This window comes from Megalopta genalis, chromosome 10 (genome assembly GCF_051020955.1).
Source record: "Megalopta genalis isolate 19385.01 chromosome 10, iyMegGena1_principal, whole genome shotgun sequence".
NCBI lineage: Eukaryota > Metazoa > Arthropoda > Insecta > Hymenoptera > Halictidae > Megalopta > Megalopta genalis.
The window spans coordinates 14,449,992-14,470,239 of record NC_135022.1 but is presented as its reverse complement, the minus strand read 5'-3'; the positions used below and the strand labels follow the sequence as shown (position 1 = coordinate 14,470,239).

General features: G+C 43.1%; 3 protein-coding genes across 3 annotated transcripts in view; 2 read left to right on the top strand and 1 right to left on the bottom strand.

The window, feature by feature from the left end:
- Positions 1-144: 144 nt before the first annotated feature.
- LOC117220176 (lysosomal alpha-glucosidase) lies at positions 145-8,402 on the top strand. The gene is made up of 17 exons (XM_033469898.2): positions 145-551; positions 619-1,074; positions 1,150-1,625; positions 1,737-1,911; positions 1,982-2,072; positions 2,162-2,330; positions 2,394-2,463; positions 2,552-2,656; positions 3,305-3,559; positions 3,678-3,880; positions 3,955-4,062; positions 4,143-4,320; positions 5,165-5,313; positions 5,830-5,914; positions 6,004-6,277; positions 6,700-6,899; positions 6,999-8,402. The coding sequence occupies exons 2-17, from the start codon at positions 643-645 to the stop codon at positions 7,149-7,151; spliced, it is 3,123 nt and encodes a 1,040-aa protein (XP_033325789.2). The 5' UTR covers positions 145-551; positions 619-642; the 3' UTR covers positions 7,152-8,402.
- Positions 7,307-17,943, bottom strand: LOC117220177 (uncharacterized). The gene is made up of 2 exons (XM_033469899.2): positions 16,791-17,943; positions 7,307-14,198 (listed from the first exon to the last, which is right to left on the bottom strand). Exon 2 carries the CDS (start codon positions 11,968-11,970, stop codon positions 9,553-9,555), a length of 2,418 nt encoding a protein of 805 aa, XP_033325790.2. The 5' UTR covers positions 11,971-14,198; positions 16,791-17,943; the 3' UTR covers positions 7,307-9,552.
- A 162-nt stretch (positions 17,944-18,105) lies between these two features.
- Positions 18,106-20,248, top strand: part of Ntan1 (N-terminal amidohydrolase 1) — a 52,956-nt gene continuing 50,813 nt past the window's right edge. Inside the window, exon 1 of the mRNA XM_033469905.2 lies at positions 18,106-18,696. The gene's annotated coding sequence lies outside the window, so the exon portion shown is untranslated. The remainder of the gene's footprint in view (positions 18,697-20,248) is intronic.

Sequence of the window (20,248 nt, the reverse complement as noted above, 5' to 3'; positions counted from 1 at the left end):
AAATATATGATTTTTACAGTATCAACTTTAAGAGTGACTAAATGTTGGAGGTATTTGTAATTTACCGAACATAGAGAAAGATAGCGAGTAAAAAAAGCTAGGGACAAAAGGTCAGGCAGCTGGTACAATTTGAATTTTTTATAGTTATTTAGTCTGTGAATCCCTGTATTCGCGAAAATGTGAAATGTATAAAGTGGAAACTATTTCAATGAAATTAGATTAGTGTGCTAAAAATAAAATGAGAGTATAGTTAATCTGAAGGGGTGTGCAGTTGATAATTGTTGTGTATTCATTGCGATAGTCACGAGATGCGACATTATATGGGATATAAATACATACCGTCTAACAAAGGATCGTGAGTGAACTAGTGAAAATAAATCAATTGTTTCTTCTATCAGCGAGAGAACTGAAATAACAAATTTTTAAATTTCGTTATTACAATATTCGTGAATTTTGTATGGAGAACAACAAAACAAACAAATTATAAACTGTATTCTATGATATACAGCTTGAAGGTTATAAGATGAGTCAGTTCGTTATTGTTATTTAGGGTAAGTCTAGTGTTTATAAATATAATGAATAAATTGATAATTTTAAAACTTAAGTATATGCTTGCAGTTAGAAAAGTATAATTCATCAAAGATGATTATTAAAGGTGTAAATCACTCAGTTGCTAAGGAAAGTGCTGAGAAATCAAATTCTTCAAAAAACAATCTTTTAACAGAATTTTCGATGACTGATTCACTAATTGATGGTACAGATGAACAGAAGAAACGATATTTAGTAAAAGATACAGGATTGAATTCATATTTAAGATATGTATTGCCATGTGATCTTATCAGATTGACATTGTCTATTATTTTGTGTTGTGCTTTTCTATTGTTTATCACAAAGACTAAATATATTCTTATTGAGAAGTATAGCATAGACATAAATTCTGTTGATGATAATGGAACTGTCTTAGAAGCAGGATTCATGTCAATCGATGTTTCTAATACCATGTTTGGTGAACAAGGATATCAATATGATATATCGTATGTGGAGAAAGTATTTAAAACATCTAAAACTGTACAGGTATGTTGTAAAAGAGAGAATTCTAAATTTCTAAACTAGTCAATAGTAAGTACGGTAACTCTTCTTTTTTTTTAGCAATGTCAAAATATTCCAGAATATTTACGTTTTAATTGTCATCCTGAAAATGGTGCATCAGAATCATCATGTTTAGACAGAGGTTGTTGCTGGAATCCACAACAAAGCCAAATATCGACTGTTAAACGTGATCCTTTGAGCTTTCCATACTGTTATTATCCGAGGGGTTGGAGTTTATACGAGTACAAAAATTACACTCAAATTGAGAATGATTTCTACGGAATTCTTCAGTTAAAAGGAAATTCTTTTTATAAAAAAGATCTAGCTCTGCTTAAAGTGGAAGCTAGCACAGTAGATGACTCGATTTTACGTATAAAAATAAGCGATTCTTTGAAAAATCGATATGAACCACCGTGGCCAATCAGGACTAATCACAAACCATTTACAAAACAAAACATTGATACAAAATATACACTAGACATCGATAAAATCAAGCCTGGATTCAGAGTAAGAAGAAACTCTGACAATACAGTGCTGTGAGTAATGTGTTTCGAGTGAATTTACATATTGATCGTATACTGATTGTAACAACAAAGGAGTCGTGTATGCTGGTTCACTAAATATTAATGTTTCCTTTTTGTATTCAGATTTGACACGATCGACGTCGGAGGTTTCATATTTGCAGATCAATTTTTACAAATGAGTGCTCTTTTGCCAACACATAACATTTATGGTATTGGCGAACACAGATCGAGTTTAAAATTGAACACATACTGGCAGATTTTTACATTGTTCAACAAGGATCAGCCTCCATCGGAAAATGTATGTTTATACGAATTAATGCAATGTTCTTTTTTATTTTGTTATATAAATGGTATATTTATGAATTCAGGCAAATTTATATGGATCTCACCCTTTTTATTTGATGGTTGAAAATTCCGGGAGAGCTCACGGAGTTTTGATGCTGAACAGTAACGCTATGGGTATCAGGCTTTTGAGAAACATTCTTGTTTATTTTTCGACAATCAGGCTACATATATTGGTTGTATGTAACATAGTTTATTATTTTCAGATATAATATTACAACCATCGCCTGGAATTACTTTTCGAACAATCGGTGGTATTTTCGACATATATTTCTTTCTGGGACCGAGTCCAGCGGATGTAATAAGACAATATTCAGAAATAGTGGGAAAACCATTTATGCCTCCATATTGGTCATTAGGTTTTCACTTATGCAGGTATGCTTGATAATTAGAAATTAGTAAATTCAATCTCGTTTAATGCATATCATGGTAATGCAGGTATGGCTACGGAAGTTTAGAAGGAACAAAGAAAGTTTGGAATCGAACCATCGCAGCCGGAATTCCATTTGTAATGTTTACGTTTATTATACATTATATTTGATGCAAAGTATGATGAAACAGTTTTGATCTGTTTAACTGGATTGCATTTTGTTCAGGATACACAATGGAACGATTTGGATTATATGGAAAAAAACAATGATTTCACATACAACTTAGAAAAATTCAAGGATCTACCGAAATTTCTGGAGGAACTTCACTCGGTATGATTCTAATGCGATCGCAACGCGTTAATACTGAGTGTTCGACATTAGATGTGAAAAGATTTAAGGAATGATTCTTCGTGACAATATAAAACGAAAATTAATGGTAAAAGTTTAATTTTCAAATTATTAACAATTGAAGTACACCAATAATTTTCTGTCTTAATTTCATACTGAATTTCATCTTATATAGTCATACAGAATCACCTTTCCAATTTTCTTCCAGTTATTACTGAATACATACATATGTATAGACTGTTTTAGCATGTGTTATAAGCCCATATTTAAAATTATTAACACTGTTTAATAGACGGAGTTTTTGTTAATTTCCGTGCGCTATGTTCGAGTAAATTTTGGAAAGAATTATTATAGTTATTTATATTTCACAAATAAGTGAATTTTTAAAACATCTGTTTACATACGCGAATTTAAAACTCCATATATAACTCCATATAACTTCGATTTTCAAGTTCTGTACCAAAATTTAAAAAATTGTCCCTCCATATGGTACAGTTTTTTTTTATAATTGTATTTATTATGTTTACATAGTAGAAATAACTAAAATTGCTTTTTATAATGAAATAATGACTAATAACAAAGTATGACATAAAAACATAGAATGTTTCACGTATACATATCGTATTTTAGAGGGGAATGCATTATATCCCGCTGATCGACGCCGGTATATCTGCCTCGGAAGCCCATGGATCTTATTTACCATACGACGAAGGCATAAAGAAAGGTATATTTGTGAAAGATGAAGAAAGTAAACCATTTATCGGAAAAGTTTGGAATTACGGTTCCACGGCATGGCCTGATTATACAGATCCCAAGACAAGCGAATATTTATTGCACATGATGAGCAATATGCACGAGAATTTTTCATACGACGGAGCATGGATCGTATGTATATCAAACGTTACATTAACATGTTATATATGTTGTATACTGTACATGTTATATACTATTCTTATGGCAATCGCATATACATAATATTTGATTCATCTTTTGCGTTTACTAGGATATGAACGAACCATCAAATTTTTACGATGGTCATAAAAACGGATGCTCGAATAATAATTTGGATAATCCAGTGTATGTACCCAACGTGATAGGCAATAAGCTCGCAACGAAAACACTGTGCATGAATGCTAAACATTATTTGGGATTACACTACGATCTTCATAACACGTATGGTATAAGTCAAGCAATAGCTACGAATAAGTAAGTACCAATGAGATATTGACGATCACATAAATTCGAATCATCTATTTAATGGAAACATGAATTATATGCAGCGCCCTGACCAAGATTCGCAAGAAAAGACCGTTTATTATTTCACGATCGACTTGGGTAGGGCATGGGCATTATGCCGGCCATTGGACTGGGGACGTATTTTCTACATGGTAAATGAATGTAACATACATATAGAATAAGCCTAACTTTGACTGGTGGATCTAATTGACTAGTGTATCTAATTTATCAGGCATGATTTGAGAATGAGTATTCCAGAGGTTTTGTCGTTCAGTTTCTATCAAATACCAATGGTTGGTGCGGACATTTGTGGATTTAACTGGAACACTACGGCCTCGCTCTGTAACCGTTGGATGCAGCTTGGCGCATTTTATCCTTTCTCTCGTAATCACAATTCCGACGACACTATAGTTCGTATAATTTCTATATCGAAAATCAATACATACGTGTATAAATATAAGTGTAATTAATATATACACGTTATAATCCGTGTATTTCTTTGTATATTGATACACGGATACATGTCCATCGAAATACACGGATAATAAACGGATACGCGGGTCGTTCATTGTAATGTACAGTTTTCATACGACTAATTTGTGATACACAAAACATCATCTGATAGGCTACAAATTGAACAAACATAATTTCTATTAGTATTCTTCAATCAATTAACTTTCTGTTTTGGTGCGAGAAAAATCTAATGTATTTACATTTTTTTAGCAAAAGAACGTTCCTTTTTGCTGTTACAATGTGTGTGTGTTTCACAGATAATACACGTGTATAGAAAATAGCAGGTATCCGAGTATTATCCGTGTGCCTGTGTACAAAGAAGCATGCGGATTAAAACACGCAAATATTAATTACACGTGTATCCTCAATACACGTTCATAATCGTGATTGCTAATATACATTAGAATGTTTGATTCCGTGGTATGTATACAGGGTATCATGTAACTGTTGGTACAACCAGCAAGGGGATGATTCTATGTGCAAAAATAAGTCGAGAAAAGAGAATAAAATTTTTTATTTAAGGCTCCGTTTTCGAGACATACCAATTCTACTTCTCGTCGTACTACAAGCCACGCACACTTGACGCATCTTTCAATTCAGTCTCCTTGAAAACGGAGCCTTAAATGAAAAAATGTTATTCTTTTTTTGACTTATTTTTTGACGTAGAATCAGGCTCTGGATAGAGGGATGGTTGTACCACCAGTTACATGACACCCTGTATATAAGAGTATGTATGATTAGGAACAAGATCCAGTTGCCATGGGTGAGTTAGTCGTACGATCGTCGAAACGCGCCCTCGAGATACGATACCGACTCTTACCTTATTTGTACACTTTGTTCTTCCGAGCGCACAAATTTGGAGATACCGTGGCACGTCCGTTATTTTTCGAGTAAGTATACTTGATGCAAAGTGGAGAATTTTTTCAAATTAACTGGTTTTGGTTCAAAGTCCGACTACCTAATGATTTATGGTATTTGAAGACGGGTAGAACAGTTTTCGATACAAAAATTGTTATTTTGTTTTCATAATTGCTTATCATCATCTTGATAAATCACGAAAACAGATATTCATGAAGCTAAACAAATAATGCAGTATTTACTTAAAAAACAGTCTTACTTCTTTTTCATATTGGTATCTTATACGGTTTATTTTAGCTAATCGTTTCTTGTATTTAGAACGTGTACTGTCGCAAGGGAAAGATATCAAAAGAAGTATTTGCATTCTAGTAAATATTCGCCATCTATTTATTTTTGATAGGGAGCAAAGTACTTTTACCTGAAACGAGTTTGATGAAATTATTTATTAAATAGATTGTACGAATAATCTACTGTGTTTGGCCCAGATAATACCACTTTAACATTATCATTATTATTAAAATTCTCCTGCAAATTGTATGATCTTCCAGATTTCCGGATGATCCGATCACTGTTGATATCGATACACAATTTCTATGGGGTGCTTCTCTGATGATTGCTCCAGTTTTAGAGGAAGTACGTTTCCATATGTAAAGAATAAAAATTAGCCTCGAGTTCTTAAAAATGTGGTAATGATTGCACGGGTTACGTTTATTTGTTGTCAGAAAGAGTTGAATGTGTCTGCTTACCTTCCGCAAGGAATATGGTACGATTACTACACAAAAGAAGCTCTATCCAGTGATGTCGGCCAATGGCGCATGTTGGATGCACCGCTCGACACTATACCGTTAATGATTCGCGGAGGTTCCATTTTATCTGCGCAGAAGCCAGCCTCCACTACAACCGCTAGCAGGAAAAACAATTTCGAGTTGTTGGTCGCATTGGACAAAAACCAAACTGCGAAAGGAGAATTGTATTGGGATGATGGTGACAGTTTAGGTATTGTGATTGTCATATCGAAGTGTAATGTAGCGCTTAATTTGATCCGTCACATACTCTAGTATTTGATGATGAAGAGTTTAAAAACAACTGTTAACATTTTTGCGATGTTCGCAACTGTGATCGGTATACTTTCGTCTGCTGCCGGTAATTGTCCTTGAGCTGTAAACATTCGCTGACGAATATTTGAACAAAAGTTAAGATATTCATTCGAAATATCGTTCAGCAATATAAAACGAAGTATGCAAAGCACGGTTTTTGAATCACACTAATCAAAATATTTCATTTCTAAAGATTCCAAATGTTTCGGTTGTGCTTGACACTGTATCTCAGATATTTATTGCATGAAAATATGAGACGTTTTCGAAAACTTATTCTGGAAGTGGAACGATCAACTGAATACTCTTTCACGATTCTTGCAGACACGCTCGAGAAGGGACAATTCGTGTGGTTATTGTTCAGCGCAGATGGCAACATCCTCTCTTCCCTTAGACAGGAGAAAAATACATTTATGGAGCCGATGATTCTCGATCAAATACAAATATGGGGTGTTGCGTCGAATGTCACGAATGTTCTGTTGAATGGTCGTGAGATGAAGTACCAGTATAACAGTACAGAAAACGTAAGTCATCTTGTTGCTGTGGTTTTCCGTTTCTTTTTATGCGATCAATTTTCCCTAACGCAAGAGATCTCGATGAAAAATGGTTCTGAAATTTTCCAGAGCTTGACTACAAGCAACTTGCGGACCGATCTGAGGAAAGATTTCAAGCTGGAATGGAAATACGATCGATCGCACGAACCGACAATGATCAACGACGATTACGTTACGGTCGTTGCAATCGCCGACGATAATGCTCGTGCCACAATCTTTTGAATCATCGTTCCCCGCGAGATCACGCGAGTGCGTTTTCATTTCTTTTCTACCAGTATAGTATATCGAAACACGAGCCGTTTTTTTTACTTGCAAATGTATATTCGCTAAATCGCATGTATGTTTTCGTACGCGTTCAAATATAAATACATAACATATAAAGAAAAAACATTTTTATTCGAATCACCGTTCTATCGTACAAGAAGTACTACCGCGTAGCGTACACACTGAGCAGTACAACGCAGGACAGTAATATTTATGGCACTAATGGAAAACAATAAATAGAACTTTGAATCTTTCAGATAATGCGTTTAACGAAAATATAGGAGGAAAAATGCACAACGGTTGTTCGCAATTCCTACGCGAGCAACGGTAAATGACAACAAAACGCGCTTCTTCGCGCACGCGTCATTGACAACTTTTTGTTGATCAACAACGTTTCTTTTTTTTCTCTTTGGCACCGTAACTTAAAGATAACACCAGAACGATACCTTGCCGTCGAAACATCGAAATCTGTGCTTTCAGTTCCGTCGTTTTAGCCTCTCTCTTGCCTCCCCCCTTCCCTCCCCCACTTATTCTCACTCACACTATTTCCTTCTTACCGTCTCCTTCCTCTTTTGAATGCGACCAAATGCACGGTTCCCCTTTGACCTCGATTTTTATTCTATATTCAAAGTCTCGTGACCCCTATTTGCATTTCTACGACAAACGGAAAAGTAGATTTCGATCTTTCGAATAAATTTCAGTGTTCCGCACTGTCGTTCGCGGCAACGGTCGTCCGTCCATCTTCCACGACAGTGTTCCGATCGTTGGAAGTTTCTGTCGAATTCGTTTGATCGCCAACAGAAATGCATACTTTTTTTGGATGCTGGCGAATCGTATTCAACTTATCAAGTGCTTTTCTGTCGAAGGTGTTGTTCGCTCGATGATATTTGGGCGGAACGTCCGCTTTCATCATAGAATAGCACCTCGTCCAATTCTCTACGGTATTAAAACACGATCGACGAATCAAAAATATTCGCGTGTTACAATACCAATACAATAGAAAACGCATCGACGCATACTGGTCGTTTCTTTTATCCATTCTGAAACAAACGCATCGCATGGTTATCTTGTAACGTATATCTATATGTGTATAAGCATATATATATATATATATATGTATGTATGTACAATATATATATGTATATATATATAATATATATATATCTTCTTTTCAATGACTAATATATATCAATCTTGTAACCCTCTTCATTATTGTCTGCTCACATTTACTTACACCGCTATCTAAACGACGTCGTCGGGCTTCTTTCGAGCAACGCGTGGCAAGCAGTTCGAACGATAAGTGTGAACGCGTTATAGCAGCGTTCGATAACGAGCAACGATATCAATTACAGGAGGTTAAGACCCTTCGGCATCGAAGTCTCCATGACCGGGGTGACGGTGCGCCGCACCATTCTTTCGCCTCTTCTTGGCCCGCGTTTCCTACACGAGGATTTCGCAACGCTGTCATCGAAACTTCGAAACCAAGAATTGTCCACGACCGTATCGCGTTGCGCCAAAGAAACCGACGGACTTATATCGGCAATAATGATACGCGTACAATCTTTTGATACGCGCTCAAACTTACCGGTACGCGCGCGTACACGCGCGTATCTGCGAATACAAATATAGGACGACGACGTTCCGCGCCGAAAGAATATATATATATCTATATATCTATAATGTATATGTTCGTTTGCGTTTGCGGATGTGTATACGTATATATCGCGACAGACGAATTGTCATATAGTATGTAGGATCGCGCGTAGCCTCTTTGATTTTGATGAAGGATGATAGCTCGTGAACCTAAGTGAACGTACGTTGAAACGTGCAATTAGAGCGATGCCTCCGAGGGCATCGTAAGTGCGTGCACACTCGCCATGCATTCTACATACATAATATTGTTAACAAATATGGCAAGAAATTTCCGACAGTTCTCCGTGCCTGTTCGAAATGAATGCAGCTATACAACGCAAATACAGCCCGCTCTCTTGACTTCCGAATTCTCCGGGCGAGCGACGCGCCGACCGTGCGATCTGCTAACATGGAATCGGCGATACAATTGCGCATGGCACTGTGAAGGAAATAAACGTGATCGCGTCACCGAGCGTCGCTAACGAAACGTCGATTCGATCGGGTGGAAAAGATCCTCAAGCACCGAACCGAAGGAGATGCATTATTCGCGTTTGCACTTTGGACTAGCATGCGGCAAGGTTAACGTAAAACGAATTTACAGCCTCGAGTTCGGGACATGTCCGAAGAAGAAGAAGAGGAAGAAGAAGAAATGGCAACCGAAACGAAACGAATGGAAATTGTGTGGTCAGTCCGGCTCGGCGACGATTGCCGCCGAACCGATTCTCGTTTAGGTGGCGGTAAGCGTTTCTAAAATGTCTTCGGGAGACTTGTTCAACTTGCAGAAGTTCTCCCAATGTTCTTTGGGCACCGTCCATTTTAGGAATATTTCCAGGTTCGTCGTGAGAGCCTCGAGTTCGGTGAGCCCGTCGCGGCTGACCGGATTCTTGCCGGCGGACAGCAAAGAGTCCCGGAGCACCTCGTCGATCAGCCGTTTGCCGAATCCGAGCTCGTCCAGCCTCTCCTGCTTGCTGATCCTCTTGAGAAGAACGGCCAACAGCAGTCTCATCCTCTCGACGGACATCGTCCTGTACTTGGAAGGCGTCACAGGCGTCGTCGGCGGCGGCAGCGGAGGTTTCTCGACGATCTCGTTAAAGAACGCGTTCGCGCTGGCCGAATTGGCGGCGGCCGGGCTGCTCGGGACCGGCTCGGGATGGCAGGTTTTCTCGTGGCACTCGAGATCGTTCTTGATCCTGAAGAAGCTCTTGCACCGTTTGCAAGCGTACGGCTCGGTGCGCCCGTGGATGCACTTCATGTGCTTTTTCCAGTGGGGCAGCTGGGTGAAGCCGGCGTTGCATTCGGCGCACTTGAACGGTCTCTCGCCGGTGTGCCTTCTGGTGTGCAGCTTGAGGGCCGTCGAGTGCGCGAACGCCTGCCAGCAGACCAAACACCTGAACGGCCTCTGGCCCGAGTGCGTCCGCTGGTGCACGGTCAGCTGAGACTTTTGCGCGAACCTCTGGCCGCATGTGGCGCATCCGTGGGGCCGGTCGCGCGCGTGCGTCCGCATGTGCTGGGGCAGATGACCCTTGAACGTTTTGTTGCAGATCACGCAGAGGAACGACTTCACGTCCCTGTGCAGGCATTCCAGGTGTTTCTTGAGCGCGTCCCGCCGCACGAACGCTCTGCCGCAGATGTCGCACTTGTGATCCTTCTGGCCGTTGTGCCGTTTCACGTGCAGCGACAGATTCGCGGCACAGGTGAACGTGCCGGAGCAGAGGCCGCAACGGTACGGCTTTACCTGGCTGTGGGTGCGCCGATGTTGCACCAACTGACCGCCCCTCGCGAAGCTCTTGTCGCACTCCGGGCATTTGTACGGCTTGAACCCCGTGTGCGTCCTCACGTGGAGCTTCAATCTCTCCTTCAACGGGAACTCTTTGCCGCACTCGTCGCATTTGAAGACCGGCCCCGCGCCGTGCACTATCTTGTAGTGGTTGCGCAGACCCCCGCTGCCTTTGAACCGCGCCTCGCACACCACGCAGCAGTATTTCTTTTCCTCGTTTCCGGTATCGCCGCCGCCGCCGGTTCCTCTTCTCTTCTCGTTACCCGCGTCGTTCGTCGTCGATTTACTCGCGACTTTGTCCCCCGCGACGTCTCGATCCACGACGTCGTTATCGTCGTCCTCGTCGTCGTATTCGTTCTTGCTGGTCGAGGATCCCGCGATGCTGATCTTGTCGGCCAGCATCAACGAGCCCTCGCAGATGTCCTCTACCTTGTCCGAGTTCGAGCGCAGCACGTTGTTATTTTCGCTCTCGAGGAAGTAATTCGCCGCTATGATGGCCTCGATGTTGAAACCGGAGCTTTTCCCGTCCGGATCGAAGCCGCGATCGAACAGCGCGCCGTCGGTGCCCGACGAGTAATCGTCCCCGTAGATACGGTTCGCAGCCTTGTCGCGCATCGGATCGAGCGCCACGTTCAAATCCAACGGGTCCCGACGGAACGCGTAGATCTCGTCGCCGAAATCCTTGCTCTCGTCGAACACCGGATACGCGTCCTCCTCTTGCCCGTACACCGAAAACACGAACGCCTTCTCGTTCCTCTCGTCGTTTCTTTCCACCGGTCGCCGTCTCTGCGACGACGACTCCTCTCCGTTCCCATCGGACTCCTCGCCACCCTCGAAACCCTCGACCGTTCCCTTCCTAGACGAATTCGCGAGCACCACCGAGTCGCCCTTCCTCGCGACGTCCTTCTGCCTTTTCCGAACCGCGACACCCGCGCCTTTCCCTTTCCCATCGTTAGCCGACTTTCCCACCCGCCCGGACCTCTTCCCGTTCTCCCGCTTTCGTCGACGATCTATCCTCTCGTAGGGCGAGAAGTTGCGCAAGTGAAACTGTTGCTCGTTATCGTTAAAGCTCCGAAGCACTTTCAGTGCGTCCGTGGTCGCGTCCGCGGCCCCGTTCGAGTGAACGTCCCCGCTCGTTTTCGCGTCAGCGTCGCAGCCGCCGCCTCCGCCGCCTCCGCCGCCTCCGCCGCCATCGCCGCCAGCTCCGCCTCCTCCGGCACCGGCGCTCGCGGGCCTCGCGAAGATCCCGTTCTGCCTGATCCGCGACTGTTTCACTGGCAACAATTCCGTCAATTGAACCTCCTCCTGCGCCGGTTCAGGCCCGATCGCTCGGCTCGAAACGTCCTCTTGCATATCGACGATCGCCATTCGCGTCTACCGTCCGGCCATTATTCCCGGGAAATCCATGGGAATGTTTCACACGACGCGCATCGACCGACGGAAACCCACAGGCGACCGACAGGAGAGCCGGTCGTCGGCAAAAGCGCGTACAGCCGCGCTCGTAACTCGACCACGGTTGCTTATCGGACCCTTATCTTTTCAACAGAAAAGCCGCCTCCGTCTCTCTCTCTCTCTCTCTCTCTCTCTCTCTTTTCCTCTCTTTCATCGACTGTAACGCGGGCTCGTCTATCGTCCTCGATTCGACGCCGACGGAACCCACGGCTCTACGATATCGATTTTTTTTTATTTACCGTACCGTGCAGATTTATCTCGGATTCAACGTCGCGTTTTCTTTTCGTCGAGATACCAGGAAAATCGCTGCGACACGGCTCGAGCTTCTGGCGGTCGCGTGGCCTCGGTTCGATCGGCAACGTGGCGGCGGGGAGGGTGCGAAAGGTGCCGAGAACAATCGTTTCGTTGCTCCTTCCGACATTGACAGACTTTGAGAGCGGCGCCTTCTATTCCGCGCCTTCACGGCAACGATGTCGACGCACGTCTACCGAAAACCATTTAATCTCCCCTTTGAACATGGCGCTTCGATTCCCGGACGGTTCGTGCACGCGTTCGAATCACCGGGAAAAGGGAAGATGGATGGTACCGGAAGTCGAGTATCGGCGTCGGCGTCGGCCACGAACGCGTCTCTCGGTAGGTTAGAACGCGACGTATCTTGCCCAAGGTCGGCTGCCTCGCGGCTGTCCTCGTCGAAGAAACGATCGCGGATTCGAGGGTGGTGGTGGTGGCGGCGGCGCGTGTTCGCTCGCTAATCCGCTCGACCGGCGCCCGGCCGCCCGAGGGAATCGGTTGTCGTCGGATCGAAGCGAAACGGAACCTAATGGAATGAAACTGAACGGAACGCAACGCAACGAAACGAAGTTTCTCGACGCTCGGAGCTCGGCGCCCGTCGCCGCGACGATCGACCGACTGCGAGAGCTTCTTCCTCGCGACGGCACGTCGCTTCCTCGACAGCGATTGCGCGCCTTTTTCCACGCAAGCGCAATTCGCGGTCGATATCGGTCTGATTTTCTACTACCCCTCTCGCCACCCCTCTCGCCGGCGTCCGTCTCGCCGCCCCCGCGCGAGTTTCCTCTTGGTGCACCCCTTCCGTTCTACCAAACGCTCGCCCCGGTTTCCCGTCTTTCTCCGCTGCTGACTCGCTTTCGCTGGCCCCTTGCTCCTGTCCCGTCGACCATCATCGTTTCCTCCCTTCGTTCGTCCTATAACAACTACCTTTCGTCTCGCCACCCCGATTTCCGAGGATCGAGCCACTCGCGCGCACACCGTAGTATTCCTCCGCAACTGTTTCGCAGTCTCTCGCGGAACGTCCAACGCCCGGCGCGCGACAATTGGATCGAATACGTCGACGCTGGCCAGCAGCGCGCATCGATGTTACCAGCCACGGCAGCGATTCGAACAAGCCCGTCGCATGGCGCTTCGCTCATGCGACCCGATAAGCCGCTTCGATCGCCAATTTCGAAGTCGTCTCGCCGCAAAATTCTGTGGGCTCGCTGTCTCGCTCTCGCTTACAATTACTAATCCCTAAAGCTATCCGTTCGTCGAACAGAACCTCCGGCACGAACGCATTTCTCTTACTCGAACATGGACTCTTTGGCAATGGCATTCCCTTTGGTAATTTCGATGCGGTGGAAACGCGATCTCAGAGTTTGCTGTTTGCGCGCAGCAACGCTTCTTCGGCAACGCGATTTCGAGACGCGTCCCGAGACGGCGCGAATGAAATACAGCGCGAGGAGATTCGTCGGACGACTTGTGCTCGCTTATCGCGGTTCTATGTCTCTACGCTTCCACTTTCGAGACGAGTTTCGTAGTCGATCGTATAATCTCGCCTTATCTCAGCCCGCGTCATAATATTTCCGCTTTGAAAAGTCGGTTTCTTTCCTGACTAGATTGCGTTCGGGAACGCGAACGCGAACTGGAACGAGAGCGAGAACGAAACTGAGAACGTGAACGTGAACACGAACGATTTCCGGCCGTCCCCGGCCTCATGGCCGGCAGTCTCTCTCCCGATAATAATACGCGGCATCTAACGACAGCGCGAATCTTTCTCTCGCCTGAATTAGTAAGCTGTGTTAGTAGCTTTTAGCCTTCCCCCTCTGCGAATCGCCCTCTCGATTAGTGAAAAGCCAAGAACCCGCCACCATCTGAAAGAAACGAGAAACACCGATGGCATTTCTTTCAAGATCTCTTCTTATCGTATCGCCTACGCGACGACGATGTGCGCCACTCGCTTCTGATCGTTCCCAGCGAGCCGACCGACGCTCGCGACGTCCGCGACGCGGCCGTCGTCGTCGAGACGCTTTTTTTTTCTTTCTTTTTTCTTTCGAAAATCGAAAGACGGTTGATGATGGGCCGTGCACCGTGCTCGTCGTTTCATCGATCAATTAACCCCCCCTCCCCGTTCGGCCGCGCTTACCGCGAAACAAACCCCTGGGGATTGTATCGGTACGTAGCAATAATTTGCTCGCGTTCGCAACCCAGCCCGTTCCCGGCTCTCAGCGCCGCGCTAGTCGGCGCAGACATCGATCGTTTCCAAGCATTTTCGCAGCGCACAGTGGGCTGGATTTCATTTTTTTCTTTTTTTTTTCAAGAATTCTACGCGCTCCTCTCGTACGCGTCAAACGAAACCGATAATGCGGCGACAGAAAGCGAAAAACAACTTTGAGGATACGAAGTTTTATAAGAACGACTTTTAGTTTTATCATTGGCTAGTCTCACTATGACAGATTCGTTTGCTTTCGATTTTGATTACTTGCGAATTGAACATTTTCGTCGCTTCCCATTGGCCTACGGAAGACATCTGTGATAATGTTGAATTTTGAATTTGATATTACGTGAAGAAAATTTTCAAAAAATAAAGCGAAATCACTCGTTAACTATTAGATTTAAGGCTAATAAAGATCCATATCTTTTTACTCATAATTCAATATTCTTCCATATTTTGATAGAGAAAATATAGTATTCTATTTCAGAAAAGAAAGTTGACCTTCAAATCTCCGAAACGCTTGCACCTATAAGAAAATATAAATGCACTACATGGTATGCTCGTTTAAACCACGCTACTTTTGTGTATAACATCTTCTTATCCAACGCATATTTTCGAAGTTACATGAGGTGCACAGGTTGCGTGGATCATACTGTAGATAAACGGATACGAAAACTGCAATCCGCATCTATTTACCGATTTTAATTCATTCCTAACACATTTTTTTAAATCTCCAGTTCTTTTTATATAATTTATTGTAATTTTGATAATTTTATACGCAATAAATGATCTGTTAAAATAATCTAATGATTTGTATTTTCTACTCTTACACTATACAAGACATTTAAAATAATTAATATTGATATGTTGTAAGTTGTACGAGAAAAAGGTTTCGAACAAAATTTGCATGATTTCCTGGGAGACATACAGTGCCGTAATCAGTTTTCTATTACTTTGCCTTTTTATCGATGTATGTATATCGATATATATATATATGAATCATCCTCAGCTTTTTAAATGGAATGTCTAATATTTTTTCTCGAAATCGTATAAGTTACGAAATTTGACGTAAAAGACATTTCATGTTGATGATTTCTAGCTTCTAACAGGGGACATGTTTACAAACATGACCTGCCGTCGTAAACAAAGTCACGTTACGAATTGTCATGTAGCGTATTTCCTAATAGAAGATTATTAATTTGAAAATATCTTAGTAATTATCCATTTTATGTCTCGCTTTGTATAATACTATTTTATAAAACGTATTAGAGACATTCTATTTAGAAAACTGAAGGTGATTCTTATATCTCGATAAAAAACCTAAGTAACAAAAAAATAGTTTACGGTACTATATGTCCTCCAGAAAAGCAGGCAATTTTTATTCGAAATTTTATATCTTACGAGTTATTTGAAATAGTCATGTCGCAAGACTCACCCTGTATATTAATTTTGAATATATATATAATTCTAAAAAAAAATGAGAAGAATTAGCCCTTTGAAAATGAACCATTTTACTCAGTAGATACTCTTCTTACGTAACTGTAGATATTATACCTGATTAGTTTTTAACATAAGCAAGAATTTGATTTCCAACAAAAATTATATCGAGCCCACTGCGCAGTGCGCGAAATCTGGTATAACGCAATAATATAACATAATTCTTTGAATTGAAATTTTTCTTATATCTTGTCTTCGTCCTCATTGTGATCATCGCGATACACTGCAAACGTTAAAATTATTTTCATAATTTCATATTTTCGAGTAAATAGAAGTTATAGATGATATGCGAATTCAGCTAATTATTTGATGCTGCTAATAGAAATCGATGGCGAAAATTCGAAATTGAAGCTAATTAATCGATTTACGCGGTTGCGAGTATTTTCGTTCGCTGTGTATAGAAAGAGTACATGATGGAAGAAAAAAGAACGTGCACACACGCGTGTACACTGCACACGCTCTCTCTCTCTCTCTCTCTCTCTCTGACGCTTGCGGTTGAATTTTATCGCGACGACGGGACACGACGAAACACGACGACACACGACGAGACGAGACGCGACGAAACGAAACGAAACACGGACATGTGCGCATTGAACTTCCCAGTCTTGAAAGAGATGGCTCGTAAGCGTTGCGAGATTTCATCGGTCGAGGCAGTGCGAATTTCCCGCCAGTCCGAAATCGCCCGTCCGACTTGAGCACCGAACGAGGACGTGTTCTCCGTGGAGTTTCGCACATCGACGACAGTTCTACTTACCAGAAACGGAATGGCTCGGGATTTCAGCTATCACGACGAGGAAGAAGCTTGCTCGCGAAGCGTCCACTCAACCCTACCCCCGTATCGCCATCTTCGAACCATGTTCGACTCTGCCGATGAAACCGACGAATCGACTAGAGAGCCGAAATGGGACCTCAACAAATCATCGTGTCATCCAGTTCTAACAGATGGCGCGAGATACGCCAACTGAATCGGACGATGCATGATTTTCAAGTTCGCTTAAGAGTTTAGTGTGGCGAACTTACGGTTTATACTCGAAAGTAAACCATGTTAGTAAGTTTATATTTACCGAAAATTCAGAACGTCTGAATTTAGGCTTCACCGTTTAATACTCGTCGTGTTCGCGACAATTATTTTGATGTATTCGAGAGATATTTTTCAGCGAGCATAAATACCCTCAATCGGTAAGGTAAGTCCCTTTGTGAAACTATTCTCAGCCACGCCCGAACGATTGGTTCACACCGGTACCAGACGGTACCTCATCTATGAATTATATATTTGTGGTGATACGCGTTCAAGAAAGAGTTAATGAATTAACGCGTGCGCGTTATATCATCGTTGTATACTACCGGAAAATGCGTGTCTTTCCGGTCGTGAATCAGCTTAAATTGACCGTACGCAATTTTTTATTGTTGGTCAAGAAAATCGAGCCACTCGACATGAAGCGCAACGATTACTTTCTTGTTATCTGTCACGATTCGCGCGTGGTAGGTATCGCAGAGATTTCAATGCTATTGCGACCACGTTCTTTATCAACGTTCAACGTCCGCTGCCATTGTTCCCAAGAACCATTAAATTGCTCGCTGATTAAATGTGCCAAGTCAGTGATTTCGATGTTCTTGAAAATGCAACGCGCGTATTACAATTTCAAATGACCGTCGCGATGCGATGGTATACGACTTACTTTTGTATTTTCATTACTTGTTCATGACCTTTTCTCAAAAGGTGGTTCTGCTTTTGTAAACCGTGTACACATAAAACGAATCCAGATAGTGATTTGTCAGTTGCAACGAAATTATAAATCGATAAAGGAAAGGGCATAATGATTGCTTTGCTATGCTGTTAACTTAACTTACGTTTACGATAGCGAAGTGGAGAAATGTAAAAATAATTACGAAGAAAAGTCTTGTGACACATGATCGTAACCTGTAAGCGAAGATTTCGAAACGCGAGTCAAGAAGACGCCATATTGCCGCGCGAGCCGAGCAGCGACGGAAACGGACGAAGTTGGAATCGAGGAGCCGACGAGGTCGAGCTTGGAAACGCGAGTGTCAGTGCGGACGGTACGGAGAGCGCGATCGAGTCTAAGCGTGTTCGTTCGGATTTAACTGGTCGCGGTAAAGTTTTCCTCGGCTGTCATTCGGCGCAGCTCTCTCTCTCTCTTTCCTTCTGTCTGTCCGTCTCTCGCTATCTCGATTCGAGCCGTGACAACGTGGTTAGTGGTCGCTCGTGTTCGATTCACTGTTCGAGAGTGACGCGGTTGCCAATATATCGCGTCTCCACTTCTCGCGTTCGCTTTTCTCTTCTTGTGGTCAGTCTGCTCCCGTGTTTATCTCTAGGTTGCCGAGTCTCTCCGTCGGATCTGTTCTGTACCGTTCCGTTCGGGTGTGCGGTACGCTCGATACTGGCGCGCGTTCTCTATCGCGTACGACCACGTCGACGTCGACGTCGACGACACCGCCGACGCTGACCGCTGACGTTTTGTTTTCGATCGGCCGTGCCGTGTGTGTTTGCCACCAGTTGCGTGTTGCGCAACTACGGTTTTACGACAGCCAGCTCCTCTCGTGCCGGCGTGCTATTCGGGTTCGATAATCGACACTGGACATCGCATCCCTTTTCCAACCTGACAGTTCTTTCGATTCTTGCGATCGACTCGACAACGCGGGTGAGTACGCTCTGTTCTTGGATTGCATGGAAGTCGATGTCGCCCTCGCATTAACTTCGATGTATCGAACGGCCGTACGTGCTGCTCGCGGCAATATTTGAACGATATCGAACGATGCTCGCGAGAGTTCCGTCCGATCGTAGGAATCGCTTGGCGGCAGTTTATTACGATTTAGGTTTATCGATCGACCAAACGAATTCACCGTGATCTTTGCGATTTTAATGGTTTTTATTCGCTGGTGTCTCGAGAAGCGATAACTCTTCGGAGTTTTCCTGTTTTATTCCACAGTTGCGGTATGCATAATCTTCAAGGAAAATTCTGTATTCGTCTGTGCGTAAAAAAAGATCAAAGTCGCGTCGTTGTACAACTTGCAGAATTTACTACGACGCGCACGATCCGATCCGATCCGATCCGGAGTAAAGGGAACCGTCGCGTCTCGTCGCCTCGCCTCGCCTCGCCTCGCCTCGCCTCGCCCCGTCTCGCTCCGCCCCGCTCTGTCTTGCCTTGCCTCGCCGCCCCATCACCTCCCATTGCATCGTGTTTCTTCGCATCGTTCGCGTCACTCTACATAGCAAAGCTGCTTGAATATGTATCGCGTTCCCTCATCGGCACGAAATTATTCGTCGCATAACCTTTCGCTTTTACTACTATTCCGCAGCACGTTATCGACGTTCGATCTAGAGCTGTAAAAATTCAAATGTTCGAACACATCGGAAAGTTCGAACCGCTTCCAGTTCCTCCTCCGTCCTGCCGTAACGTTTTCAGTAGCGCTATCAGACGATCGAGACGATACAAGAAAATGAGATAGTTATTTGACATATGCATCATTTTAAATCTTGAATTATAATGGCTGTTTTCAATTCGTTTCGTGATCATTTTAATAAAACCGGAATTGAAGTACATTTATTGAACAATATAAAATGTTACTTGCATCGACATTTTACCGAGTCTGCAATTAATTTTGATCTCATTGAAAAAATTTCATCTCGTTCTATGTGAACAACATAATTGCATCAAGTTCATAAACGTGAATAATTTCTGGGAGTCTACAGTCTTCTTCACCTCTTTTAACACCTTCGGCTGTCACTACTACATCTCGTTCAAATAAAATTAGTATTATTATTATTATTATAAACAGATAAATAAGCTCGTTAGTATGTACGAGATAAACTGATGTGTTACAGTTTTAGCTAAAGTCATAATAGCTGTCCACTCCATTCCTATCACATTAGCTGTCTTCTTTCAAAAACAGATCATACGGTAAATATTTATTATTACCTTTGTGCCCTGAATTTCTTTATTTCCCTCAGTATTTTAAAAAGAGCCCTTTAATCACTAAATTAAGGAATCAATCTCGGAGAGCTCGTAAAAATTAATTGATCAATTAATTGATTGGTTTGGTTTGGGTCTGGCCATGAGCGGCGATCTCTTGCAGACTCAACGCGTCCATAATACACGTATAGACGGAGTCAATGTGTTAGTACCAACAATTTTTGCATATAATCTCGAAAACTGAGACCGAACGACAATTATCGTTCAGATAAAAGTTGTT